The 12268-nt window shown below is 39.8% G+C and overlaps 1 protein-coding gene across 2 annotated transcripts in view; it reads left to right on the forward strand.

Moving 5' to 3' along the window:
• fxr1 (FMR1 autosomal homolog 1) overlaps nucleotides 1–12199 on the forward strand; it is a 71614-nt gene extending 59415 nt beyond the window's left edge. For both annotated transcript variants that reach the window (XM_063045655.1, XM_063045657.1), the window contains 2 exons: nucleotides 2725–2822; nucleotides 8255–12199. In XM_063045655.1, coding sequence (XP_062901725.1) covers nucleotides 2725–2822; nucleotides 8255–8407 — 251 coding nt within the window. In that variant the 3' untranslated portion in view covers nucleotides 8408–12199. The remainder of the gene's footprint in view (nucleotides 1–2724; nucleotides 2823–8254) is intronic.
• The last annotated feature ends 69 nt before the right edge of the window (nucleotides 12200–12268 follow it).

The raw sequence follows: 12268 nt of genomic DNA on the forward strand, positions 1-12268 counted from the left end.
AATTACTCAATAAACTATCTGACAGTAGTAAGCCTTGTAATCTCTTGTAACCATTCGCAATATTGGTAAGCAGTTTTTTTTCCTCCTTTTGTTTGGGTGCTTGAATATGTAGTCTTGCCCCAGGGCAAGGAATTCCATAAGACCATGAGACACAGGAGTCTCCTCTTCAGGCTAAAGTTTTGGATATTTCCATTCTTTCCTCATCTCAGTCATTGTCAGTAACAATTAACTTTGTGGCGTTTTCCTGTATTGCTTCCAGCAATTGAATAGTTCTACTTTGCTGACCAGAATTGGACCTGTATATTGAAAGTACAGTTTGTCCAGAGCACATTTATTGTTTGTTTCTATCTTTGTGGTTCACATCATTGCCTTTGGCTGCTGCTAAGCATTGGATGAACAGGTTTAACACTGAAATTGAAGTACTAAAATTTTTACATCCCCTTCAGCTTCATCATTTGCAATTTCATTCTATGTTCTTGCCTATGTACCATACTTGTAAGGAGTATAGGAAAAATCATTTTCTTCTGCTTGCAAATTTAAATGGGGGTGGGGAGGGTTTAGAATTTTGCTGAAGTTGGCAATGTAAAGAGTCTTTGTGTGTCTCTGTCACTGTGGTGTAAGTAATGAGGTGCAAGAGGGAATGGTAGAAGCAGGAACAATTACAGTGTATAAAAGACATTGGACAGATTTAGAGATATGTGGGCCAAACACAAGGAGATGCCAGTTGCTCGGGTAGACACCTTGGTCAGCATGGGTGAGTTGGGCTGAAGGGTGTTTCAATGCTTTGTGACCCTACGGAACGTCGCCATGGACGGTCCTGAGCCCAGCTGCGAAAGGAGGGTTGGGCATGGGTCTAGTAACCCCATCCCTTAAAATCCCAGTGCTACAGACACACCAACAGAAGCTCCAAAGACCTCATTCCTTGGAGACAAAGGATCTTCTAAGATGGGCTACGCCTGGGGAAAACTTGGAATGCCAAGGACAGATGACTCTGGAGAGCTGCTGTTGGTGGCCTATGCCCCAGTAGGGTTGATGGCCTTGAGAAGAAGAAGATGACCCTTCGGAGTAACAAAATTTCGAATATTTCTTTTGGTGGTTTGAATTATGCTGTGAATTGACCATTTCAAAGATACAGCCAATGCATTTATATTTGTAGGGATTCTGTTTGCTATCTTGGAAAGGCAACTTAAAATGTTTTATTGATTGTATTACAATAGCTTGTTCAACAGATTTAAGTATCTTATATAATCAATAACTGAAGTAGTCAAATTACACAGATTCTATTTTCTAAACTTTTTAAGGTTAAACTGCATGGTAATATTTTATATTGCTGAGTAGCAGGTGGAGCTCATCTGTGATGCAAGATGTACGTTATTCAAAATCTTCAATGAACCTAAATATTCTATACACTTTAAAGTGGCACAATCAACCAAAACTATTCAAGTGTTAAATGATTTACTAAAGAATTATACCTTGTTTTAATTAGTGTTCTGATTCAGAAAGAATTGGCAGAGAGAGAAACATTTGAACAGTAAAATTGAAGACTTGATTCAAAACAGTTTGGTGTTTACATATTTTCTAAAATATTACCTTTATTTTTATCCACAGCAATGGTTGCTCGATGAAATACAATGTAAATTATTGACAAGTTTTATAATTGAGAAATGTCATCCTAAGCAAAAATTCAGTGGCCATAGCTTTAATAATTTTTGTTTGTTTTTGGAAGCAGTCTTTAAAACCTAGATTATTTTAAAGAAAGCTCAACTGAAACTAAATTGGTTGTGTTTTGAGAAATCACTGTAGAGGGAGAATAGAAAATATAAATGCCCAGCATATTTTGACAGTGGGGAAAGGATTAGAGGTTTACACATGTTTGGAGGGAAGAATGAGATTAGGGATTAAGGTGGAGGGTGGGATTATGGTAGGAAGATGATGGATAAACATACAGATGTACTGGGGATGGTTTGATAGTCCAAATGGCCAATTTCTTTACTGTAATGGTCCTACTTAAGGTGCTAATGATTTAGTATTACTTCCAGTATACACAAACACCTTTTGGGAGATATATTTTAGCTGGTTTAAATGTTATAGAAACATAGAAAACCTACAGCACAGTACAGGTCCTTCGGCCCACAATCCTGTGCCGAACATGTACATACTTTAAAAATTACCTAGAGTTACCCATAGCCCTCTATTTTTCTAAGCTCCCGTGTACATATCCAGGAGTCTCCTAAAAGACCCTATTGTATCGTTATGTTCAAAGGAGCAAATCAGTTAGAATAAAATTAAGTCAGAACTATCATAACAGATGGTAATATTTTGTTATAGTTTCATGTACAAATGAGTTAGTATCAGTGTGATTTTTTTTTAATTGCCACCAAAACTCAGTAAACTTGGGATGTTTAAGTCTGGAAAATGGTATGTTCAAGGTTTATAATCATTCATTGATCTGGCAGTCACTTGAACTCAGATTTATGATACTGAATTTGGGAAAAGTGATTGTGGTCATTGTAATTAAATGCTTTCTTTACTGCCTTTTCTGTGGTCTCTCAATCTTTGATTAATTTTGGAATATATTTGTAAGGATTGTATTGCATATAATCTTAAAATGTCTTTAGACTTAAAACTGTTGGCTGAAGATGCCTGTAAATTTAACCGATGCAAACCATTTAGGGGCATAAAGAGTGAATTGTAAAGAGCTTTTTTTGTTTGTTTTAATGGCAGTAACTGTAGCTGATTATATATCTCGAGCAGAATCTCAGAGTCGACAAAGGGTCCAGCCAAAAGAGAATCTTGCAGCCAACAAAAAAGCGGTTACCTTGGTAAGAACTTGAACGAAATTTAGAGGTCTGATGACCTGACTGGTCCTCATGTAAATGTGGTTACTCTGTCAACATGCAGTGAAATCTTAATAAGAAAAGCAGAGCTTTAACATATACTGTTGACAGTTTACCTCTTGATGGCCTGTCAGGAATGAAAATTGCCCATTTCAGTCACTTAGATCTCCACATCAAACATTCCAAAGTAAGGTATTCCTTGTTCATGAGAAAGTTTCATTGGTCCACATAAGGCTGCTTCTGTTCTGAACTCAGAAAATCTCTTTGAGTGAAGGACATTTGGCCATTTCCTCCTCATCTCTTCCCATTCTAGAATTGTTCTTCTCTTCCAGTGGAGTAAAGGAAATTATAGTGGTATGAGAGAGGAGTTGGCTAAATGCTGGCAGAGGTGGCATGAGTTTCTGGGGAAAATGAGGGTGCTGCAGGTTAGATGTAGTCCAAAAACAAAGAAATACTCAAAAGGCAAAATAGTATAACCATGGTTGACATGGAAAGTCAAAGCTAATGTAAAAGCAAAAGAGAGGGCATACAACAAAGCAAAAGTTAGGGGGAAGATAGAGGACTGGGGAGCTTTTAATACCCTACAGACTGCAACTAAAAGAATCAACAGGAGGGAAAAGATGGAATATTGAACGCAAGCTAGCAAACAATATCAAAGTAGATAGTAACAGCTTTTTTTCAAGTATGTTAAGAAAATAAAAATAAATAGATAAGAGATGAAAATGGATATAGGACTGCTAGAAAATGAGGCCGGAGAAGAAATAATGTGGGACAAGGATATGAACCAAATGAGTATTTTGCATCAGTCTTCACTGTGGAAGACGCTAGCAGTGTGCCAGATGTTGAAGCGGTGAGGAAAGAGAAGTGAGTGCAGTTACTATTAGAAGGGAGAAGGTGCTCAAGAAGCTGAAAGACTTAAGGATACATGTCACCCGGACCAGATGAACTGCACCCTAGGATTCTGAGGGAGATGGTGGTAGAGATTGCGGAGGCATCAGTAATGGACTTTCAAAAATCATTGGACTCTGGCATGGTGCCAGAGGACCGGAAACTTGCAAAGGTCACTCCACTCTTTAAGAAAGGAGGAAGGCAGCAGAAAGGAATTATAGACAGTCTGACCTCAGTGGTTGGTAAGATGTTGGAGTCAATTGTTAAGGATGAGGTAATGGAGAACTTAGTGACACGGGACAAGATGGAACAAAGTCAGCATAGTTTCCTTGAGGGAAAATCTTGCCTGATGAACCTGTTGGAATTCTTTGAGGAGATTACAGGTAGGCTAGATAAAGGGGGTGCAGTGGATGTCATATATTTGAACTTTCAGAGGTGCCACACATGAGGTTACTTAACAGGTTAAGAGCCCATGGTATTACAGCAAAGTTACTGGCATGGTTAGAGCATTGATTGATTGTTCCGCAGAGGTTGCTGTTGGGACAGCTTTTTATGCTGTATATCAATGATTTAGATGATGGAATAGATGGCTTTGTTGCCAAGTTTGCAGATGATACAAAGATTGGTGGAGGGACAGATGGTATTGAGAAAACATGTAGGCTGCAGAAGGGCTTAGACAGATTTGGAGAATGGGTAAGAAAATGGCAAATGAAATACAATGTTGGAAAATACGTGGCCATGCACTTTGGTAGTAGAAATAAATGTGTAGACTATTTTCTAAATGGAGAAAACCCAAAAATCTGAGATGCAAAGGGACTTGGGAGTCTGTATGGAACACCCCAAAGGTTAACTTGCAGGTTGAGTCAGTGGTAAGGAAGGCAAATGCAATGTTAGCATTCATTTCACGAGTCCTTGAATAAAAGAGCAGGATTGTGATGCTGAGGCTTTACAAGGCACTGGTGGGGTCGGTCTCATCTCGAGTATTATGAACAGTTTTTGGCTCCTCATCTAAGAAAAGATGTGTTGGCATTGGAGAGGGTTCAGAGGTGGTTCACAATGATGATTCCGGGAATGAAAGGATTATCATACAAGGAATGTTCGATGACTCGTTCTGTACTCGCTGGAATTTAGAAGGATGGGGAGGGAGTACCTAACTGAAACCTTTTGAATTATGAAAGACCTAGGCAGTAGATGTGGAAAGGATGTTTCCCATGGTGCGGGAGTCTAGGACAAAAGGGCACAGACTTGGGATAGGGAGGCATCCATTTAAAACAGATGTGGAGAAATTTCTTTAGCCAGAAGGGGGTGAATTTGTGGAATTTGTTACCACAGGTAGCTGTGGAGGCCAGGTCGTTGGGTGTATTTAAAAGAAGAAGAAAAATAGCCCTTAACTTGGCAGTGGAGTTGTCGGGGCACCATAGCAAGCTGTCCTTGTTTTTAGGAGGCAGAGTTGCTAGCTCGATGCTCAACCCGACTTGGATTTGAACTCGGGAACCTTCGCTCCGGAGTCCAGCACTGATATTATTGCGCCACCAAGCGGGATGGGTGTATTTAAGGCAAAGATTAATAGGTTTTTGAGTAGATACTGCATCAAAGGTTATGGGGAGAAGGCTGGGGAGTGAGGCTGAGGAGGGGAAAGGATCAGCCATGATTGAGTGACGGAGCAGACTCGATGGGCCAAATGGCCGGTCTGCTCCTATGTCTTAATGGCCTTGTGTGTTAGTTTTTAAAAAAGTTTTGGAAAAGTTCATTTTTACTAGTTTTGCTTCCATTGTATGTTAATGTAAACCTTTGAGTTAACTTCTCTGTGCTTCACAGCAGCTGATAAGGGTGCATTGAGTTGAGGTGATGTATGGATAGAGGATTGGTTACATGGGTATTACTCTGGTTGGCAGTCACTGGTGAGTGGTGTACCACTGGTGTCAGTGCTAGGCCTACATCTGTTCACAATATACATTAAAGATCTGGAAGAGGAGATAGAGTGTAGTATATCTAAGTTTGCTGATGAAACTAAATTGAGTAGAAAAGCAAATTGTGCAGAAGATATGGAGAGTCTGCAGAGAGATATAAATAGGTTAAGTGAGTGGACAAGGGTCTGGCAGATGGAATGCAATGTTGGTAAATGTGAAGTCATCCACTTTGGAAGCAAAATGAAAGAGATTATAATTTAAATGGTTAAAAATTGCAGCCTGCTGTTATGCAGAGGGACTTGGGAGTGCTTGTGCGTGAATCACAAAAGGTTGGTTTGAGACTAGAACTGGGGGACATGGCCTCAAGATTTGGGACAGGGATGAGGAGGAACTGCTTTTCCCAGAAGGTGGTGAATCTGTGGAATTCTCCACCTAATGAAGCAGTGAAGGCTACCTCATTAAATATATTTGAGCGCAAACAACAGGAATTCTGCAGATGCTGGAAATTCAAGCAACATACATCAAAGTTGCTGGTGAACGCAGCAGGCCAAGCAGCATCTATAGGAAGAGGTGCAGTCGACGTTTCAGGCCGAGACCCTTCGTCAGGACTAACTGAAGGAAGAGTGAGTAAGGGATTTGAAAGCTGGAGGGGGAGGGGGAGATGCAAAATGATAGGAGAAGACAGGAGGGGGAGGGATAGAGCCGAGAGCTGGATAGGTGATAGGCAAAAGGGGATACGAGAGGATCATGGGACAGGAGGTCCAGGAAGAAAGACAAGGGGGGGGGTGACCCAGAGGATGGGCAAGAGGTATATTCAGAGGGACAGAGGGAGAAAAAGGAGAGTGAGAGAAAGAATGTGTGCATAAAAATGAGTAACAGATGGGGTACGAGGGGGAGGTGGGGCCTTAGCGGAAGTTAGAGAAGTCGATGTTCATGCCATCAGGTTGGAGGCTACCCAGACGGAATATAAGGTGTTGTTCCTCCAACCTGAGTGTGGCTTCATCTTTACGGTAGAGGAGGCCGTGGATAGACATGTCAGAATGGGAATGGGATGTGGAATTAAAATGTGTGGCCACTGGGAGATCCTGCTTTCTCTGGCGGACAGAGCGTAGATGTTCAGCAAAGCGGTCTCCCAGTCTGCGTCGGGTCTCACCAATATATAAAAGGCCACATCGGGAGCACCGGACGCAGTATATCACCCCAGTCGACTCACAGGTGAAGTGATGCCTCACCTGGAAGGACTGTTTGGGGCCCTGAATGGTGGTAAGGGAGGAAGTGTAAGGGCATGTGTAGCACTTGTTCCGCTTACACGGATAAGTGCCAGGAGGGAGATCAGTGGGGAGGGATGGGGGGGGGCGAATGGACAAGGGAGTTGTGTAGGGAGCGATCCCTGCGGAATGCAGAGAGTGGGGGGAGGGAAAGATGTGCTTAGTGGTGGGATCCCGTTGGAGGTGGCAGAAGTTACGGAGAATAGTATGTTGGACCCGGAGGCTGGTGGGGTGAGGACCAGGGGAACCCTATTCCTAATAGGGTGGTGGGAGGATGGAGTGAGAGCAGATGTACGTGAAATGGGGGAGATGCGTTTAAGAGCAGAGTTGATAGTGGAGGAAGGGAAGCCCCTTTCTTTAAAAAGGAAGACATCTCCCTCATCCTAGAATAAAAAGCCTCATCCTGAGAGCAGATGCGGCGGAGACGGAGGAATTGTGAGAAGGGGATGGCGTTTTTGCAAGAGACAGGGTGAGAAGAGGAATAGTCCAGATAGCTGTGAGAGTCAGTAGGCTTATAGTAGACATCAGTGGATAAGCTGTCTCCAGAGACAGAGACAGAAAGATCTAGAAAGGGGAAGGAGGTGTCGGAAATGGACCAGGTAAACTTGAGGGCAGGGTGAAATATTTTTGCTTTGTAGGGGAATTAAAGGTTATGGGGAAAAGGCTGGTAGGTGAAGATGAGGTCGTGGCCAGATCAGCCATGATCTATTGAATGGCAGATCAGGTTTGACGGGCCAGACTCCTCCTATTTCTTATGTTCTAACACAATAGGGAAAAAAAAACGTTGTGGCCATTATCCTTTTGCCTTGGTTCCATAAATTGTAAACATCACAACTTTAAAACTGTCATTAATATTTACTTCCCTGGTTCTCAATAACTTACTATTTGTCCACGTATCCAGTTACTGACTTGTGTTCTATTTCTGAACTCCCAAATGCATCATTTATTTTCCAATTCTATGTTTAATCTTAGGCAGTGCTATTTGAACCAATGATTTTCATTCTTTACCTTCAGGTAGAGCTGTGTAGGAACTATGTTAATTGCATCCTCTAGTTAATTGTTGTGCCCTCACAGCTCTTGACATTTTCTGACCTTCCTGTAATTGCAGCAATGGCTTTTCTTTCTGTTTTAAGTTGTCATTTCTGAAATTGTTTTAATCTTAGTTTGGCCCCTGAGTTGTATTGTTTACAATTAGTAATACTGGAATGTAGGTCAGAGCTTCAGCGATTGGCTGGAATTCAGCACTGACCAGTTCTGCAGCTAATGTTTCTGTGACGTAGTAGAGGGCATATTTGCAAAATATGCATCACGTCTGTTTTTCTGTAGCAATATTAATAATCTTCCTTTGCAGGTGCAAGACGATGTGCTTGATGAATTCTGTCCTGGTGTCAAGACCGTGAATGGAACAAGCGATATTTCTGAAGCCTCTGCAGACAAGGCCTCTAATTCCAGTGAAATCCAAAAAAGAGATTACCAAGGGGCTGTGGTGAATGGTGTTTCTTAAGAGTTATCCACATTATCCAGTTCTACATAAATTACATTTTCTAACAGTGCTCGTAAAAGCTTGCCAAAGATTGAGGAAGGACTGCTAGACTTTATGACGCACTTTTTTTCTAGTTCCTCCATACTGGAATGGAGATGGGAGGGTTCTTGAATAAAACACTTGTATGAATTTGTTTTTCACTTAGTTGAGTTCTCAATACATTATCAGATGTTGTGCCTTCAGACAGTAGATGCAAAATTAAGAGATAGCTGGTTGTAGGAATATGTTTTAAAACATACAAAGAAATTTCAGATTATTCTGGAGATGGAGATCACTGACATTTACTGTAATATGTTATGGAGTAAAGCATTGGCTGCTTTTTGTCAAGTTCTCCAATATGCAACCACTTTTTCAAGGAATAAAACAATAGAAAAATACAGTTTCAAAATTTTGCACTGAATTGTAAATTTAACATTAGGGATACTAGTCTGGAAACTGGTCAATTTTACTAAATCTCTAAGTTTTTTTAATGCTGTATGTAGAGAAAATTGCAGACCACTGGAGAATACTTGTTTGCATCTATACATCTGCAGGGACAATGGGATGTTGATGGCAGTGACTATTTTACAAAGGGCTTGTTTGGTTTATTTATTAACTGTACAGTATTTAAAAATCAAGCAATGCTTTAAATATTACACTAAACTGGTTGTAGATGTCATTGCCATAATAATCCAACTACTGTAAGATTAAGTTCCAGAGAGACAATTTTCCATGTAAACTACATTGGTTAGAGTGCTTAGAGTATTTTTATTTTGTTTTGGTTGATGTGCAATATGTTTTGTATGGACATAGTTGATAAATAAAGTTTGATCTTCCATCTTCTGACAAAACACAAACAAATGTTTTCAAATTTAATATTGCAACAAGTGATTTCAAAAATCAGTTGTATTTTTTCTCTCAGAACAATTTAAAATGCTTTCTATATACTCACATTAAACCATACAAAATATAGTACTTGAAGGAGAACACTCTAGGATGAGAATGCAAGAAAATGGGGAATCCTGATGTATTTTTGATCTTGTTGCTATAATTTTTGGGAATAGTAGATTTGTTAGATTGTATTCTTGTCTTGGTTTAGGAATTTCCCAGTTCATGGTAGAGAAGTAGTTAGTAACTGATGCACTCTAATAAGACATAGAAAATGTACAAAACCCTCATCTTATCCTGGCCTGTTTGAGAAAGAAACTTCCTTGCATCTTTCTACTTATTTGTACCCCACCTTCATATTCTGGCAATGAGGTGCACAATGAAAATGGCAGTTAACAAATAATAAGTATCTTGATATAGATGAGCTTTTTATTGAAATCTGAAACTTCAGACCCACTTACTATTTAGAAAATTCGTTGAGAATTTTGCTCAAATTAATCACTGTTTAATTATGGATTCTGGCTATAACATGTGCTCTGATTCTTCCATGACTCATTTCTTATTGTATAGGTACCACACACATTTACTTGGCATTATTTCAATATATTTGTTGCCATAGCATTGAAGTGCAATGCCTATTGGATATATTTGCACTCCACAATCTGCATTTGCTCAATGGAATGAAATGGTGAGAAGTTTCTAAAACCTCAACCAACCATCTACAAATTAAAACATTTTGGTTAACATGTTTCATTTGAATAGCATGGCTCCCCTCTCAGAAAACAATGTACCATGCTGAGATTTGGTTTTAGCTGAAGGATGGAGTTTGTTTACCTTGTGTATGGAATCTGCCCTTTCATACAACTTGAATAACAGTAACCATTTACAAGAGATAAATTAATGTTTCCCAGGTATGTTTTCATACTCAACAATGAGATGTGATTTAATGCCAGGATTTTGCTCTGGGTCAGACTCTACTGCAAATGATGTCAGTGTAATATATAAAGGAACTTGTGCTTAAGTGCTAACCAAAAACTAAAAAGTAGATTCTCTCTCAATTATCTTATTGTTTTCGGTTTCTGAAATGTGCTGTTTGGTAATTGTTTCTGCTATTAGTAAGGGCAATATATTTTGACTTGATTGGACAGCGCTTTGAGGTTCACAAAGTCATGTAATCCCTTAACTATTACTGATTTGCCCAGCATTTATGCTTGGGCAACTGCTCCCACATCATACATCAGGTTAGACAATTTCCTTTTCTTTCTCTGGGGCCTTAGTGTGCTATTTTACAATGACTATACTTTTCAATAAACTGCTTTTTATATTTTCTTGACCATCACCTCTTTCTAAATACTGAAGTGAAGAACATATTTAGTACTTCAAGTTTCTTTTGTAATTCATTGTATTCTCACATGTTCTATCTTAAATATGGAATGTTTACAAATAATTGAGTACTTAACTTTTATAACAATTGCTTATGGTGAACTATGTGTAATTTAACTTTTTGGAGAAATGCCTTGCATCAGCAAACTCATTCTAAGAAGCTGTGCGCTGGTACTTCCTGTAGCAGTAATTAGTCTGAAGAACAGACTAATTCAATGCTTGTATCAATTTTTAAAATTTATGCTCTTGCATATTTATAGGCAGCTTTTATATTACAAATGAGAAAAGTCAATTATTTTGGTCATATTAGACCATAAGAGCAGAATTCGGACATTCAGCCTATCAAGTCTGCTTCAGCATTCAATCCTTCTCAACCCCATTCTCCTGCCTTCTTCCTATAACCTAACGTAGAACATCAAAATCTACAGCACATTACAGGCCCTTTGGCCCACAATGTTGTGCCAACCATGCAACCTACTCTAGAAACTGCCTAGGATTTCCCTAGTGCATAGCCTTTTATTTTTCTAAGTTCCATATTCTATCCAAGAGGCTCTCAAAAGACCCTATTGTATCTGTTTCCACCTCCGCTACCAGCTGTGCATTCCATGCACCCACCACTCTTTGTGGAAAAACTTACTGACATTCCCTTGGTACCTGTTTCCAAGCCCCTTGTGTTAGCTATTTTGGCCCTGAAAAAAGCCTCTGCCTATCCACATGATCAATGCCCCTCATCATCTTGTGCACCTCTGTCAGGTCACCTCTCATCTTTCGTTGCTCCAAGGAGAAAAGACCAAGTTCACTCAACCTATTCTCATAAGGCATGTCCTCCAATCCAGGCCACATCCTTGGAAATCTCCTCTGCACTCCATAGTATCCACATCCTTCCTGTAGTGAGGTGACCAGAACTGAATACATAACTCCTAGTGGGGTCTGAGCAAGGTCTTGTAGAGCTGTAACATTACCTCATGGCTCCTGAACTCAATCCCATGGTTGATGAATGCCAACACACCATACGCCTTCTTAAAAACACTGTCAACGTGTACAGCAGTTTTGAGTGTCCTATTGACACAGACCCCAAGATCTCTCAGATGCTCCACACTACCAAAAGTCTCACCATTAATATTATATTCTGTCTTCAAATTGGGCCTACCAAAATGAACCACTTCACACTTACCTAGGTTGAAGTCCACTTGCCATTTCTCAGCCCAGTTTTGCATCCGATCGATGTTCTGCTGTAACCTCTGACAACCCACAACATCCCCAAAATTTGTGTCATCAGCAAACTTACTAACCCACACTTCTACTTCTTAATCCAGTTTATTTATAAAACTTACAAAGGGGATGAGTCCTAGAACAGATCAACTTCTGTTTTAAATTTACTCAAATCATTTGGCCTCTACAATTGTCAGTGGCAATGAATTTCAGAGACTCACCACCCTCAAAGAAATTCTAACTATTGGCATGAAGTTAGTTGTCATTTTGCCTTACAATTCTGGCATATATTACTATTTTTAAATATGAAATGTAAGAGGCTGGCTGTAATTAAAAGCCTTGCATTAGGTCAAGTTTTGT

Source organism: Mobula hypostoma, chromosome 4, assembly GCF_963921235.1.
Source record: "Mobula hypostoma chromosome 4, sMobHyp1.1, whole genome shotgun sequence".
NCBI lineage: Eukaryota > Metazoa > Chordata > Chondrichthyes > Myliobatiformes > Myliobatidae > Mobula > Mobula hypostoma.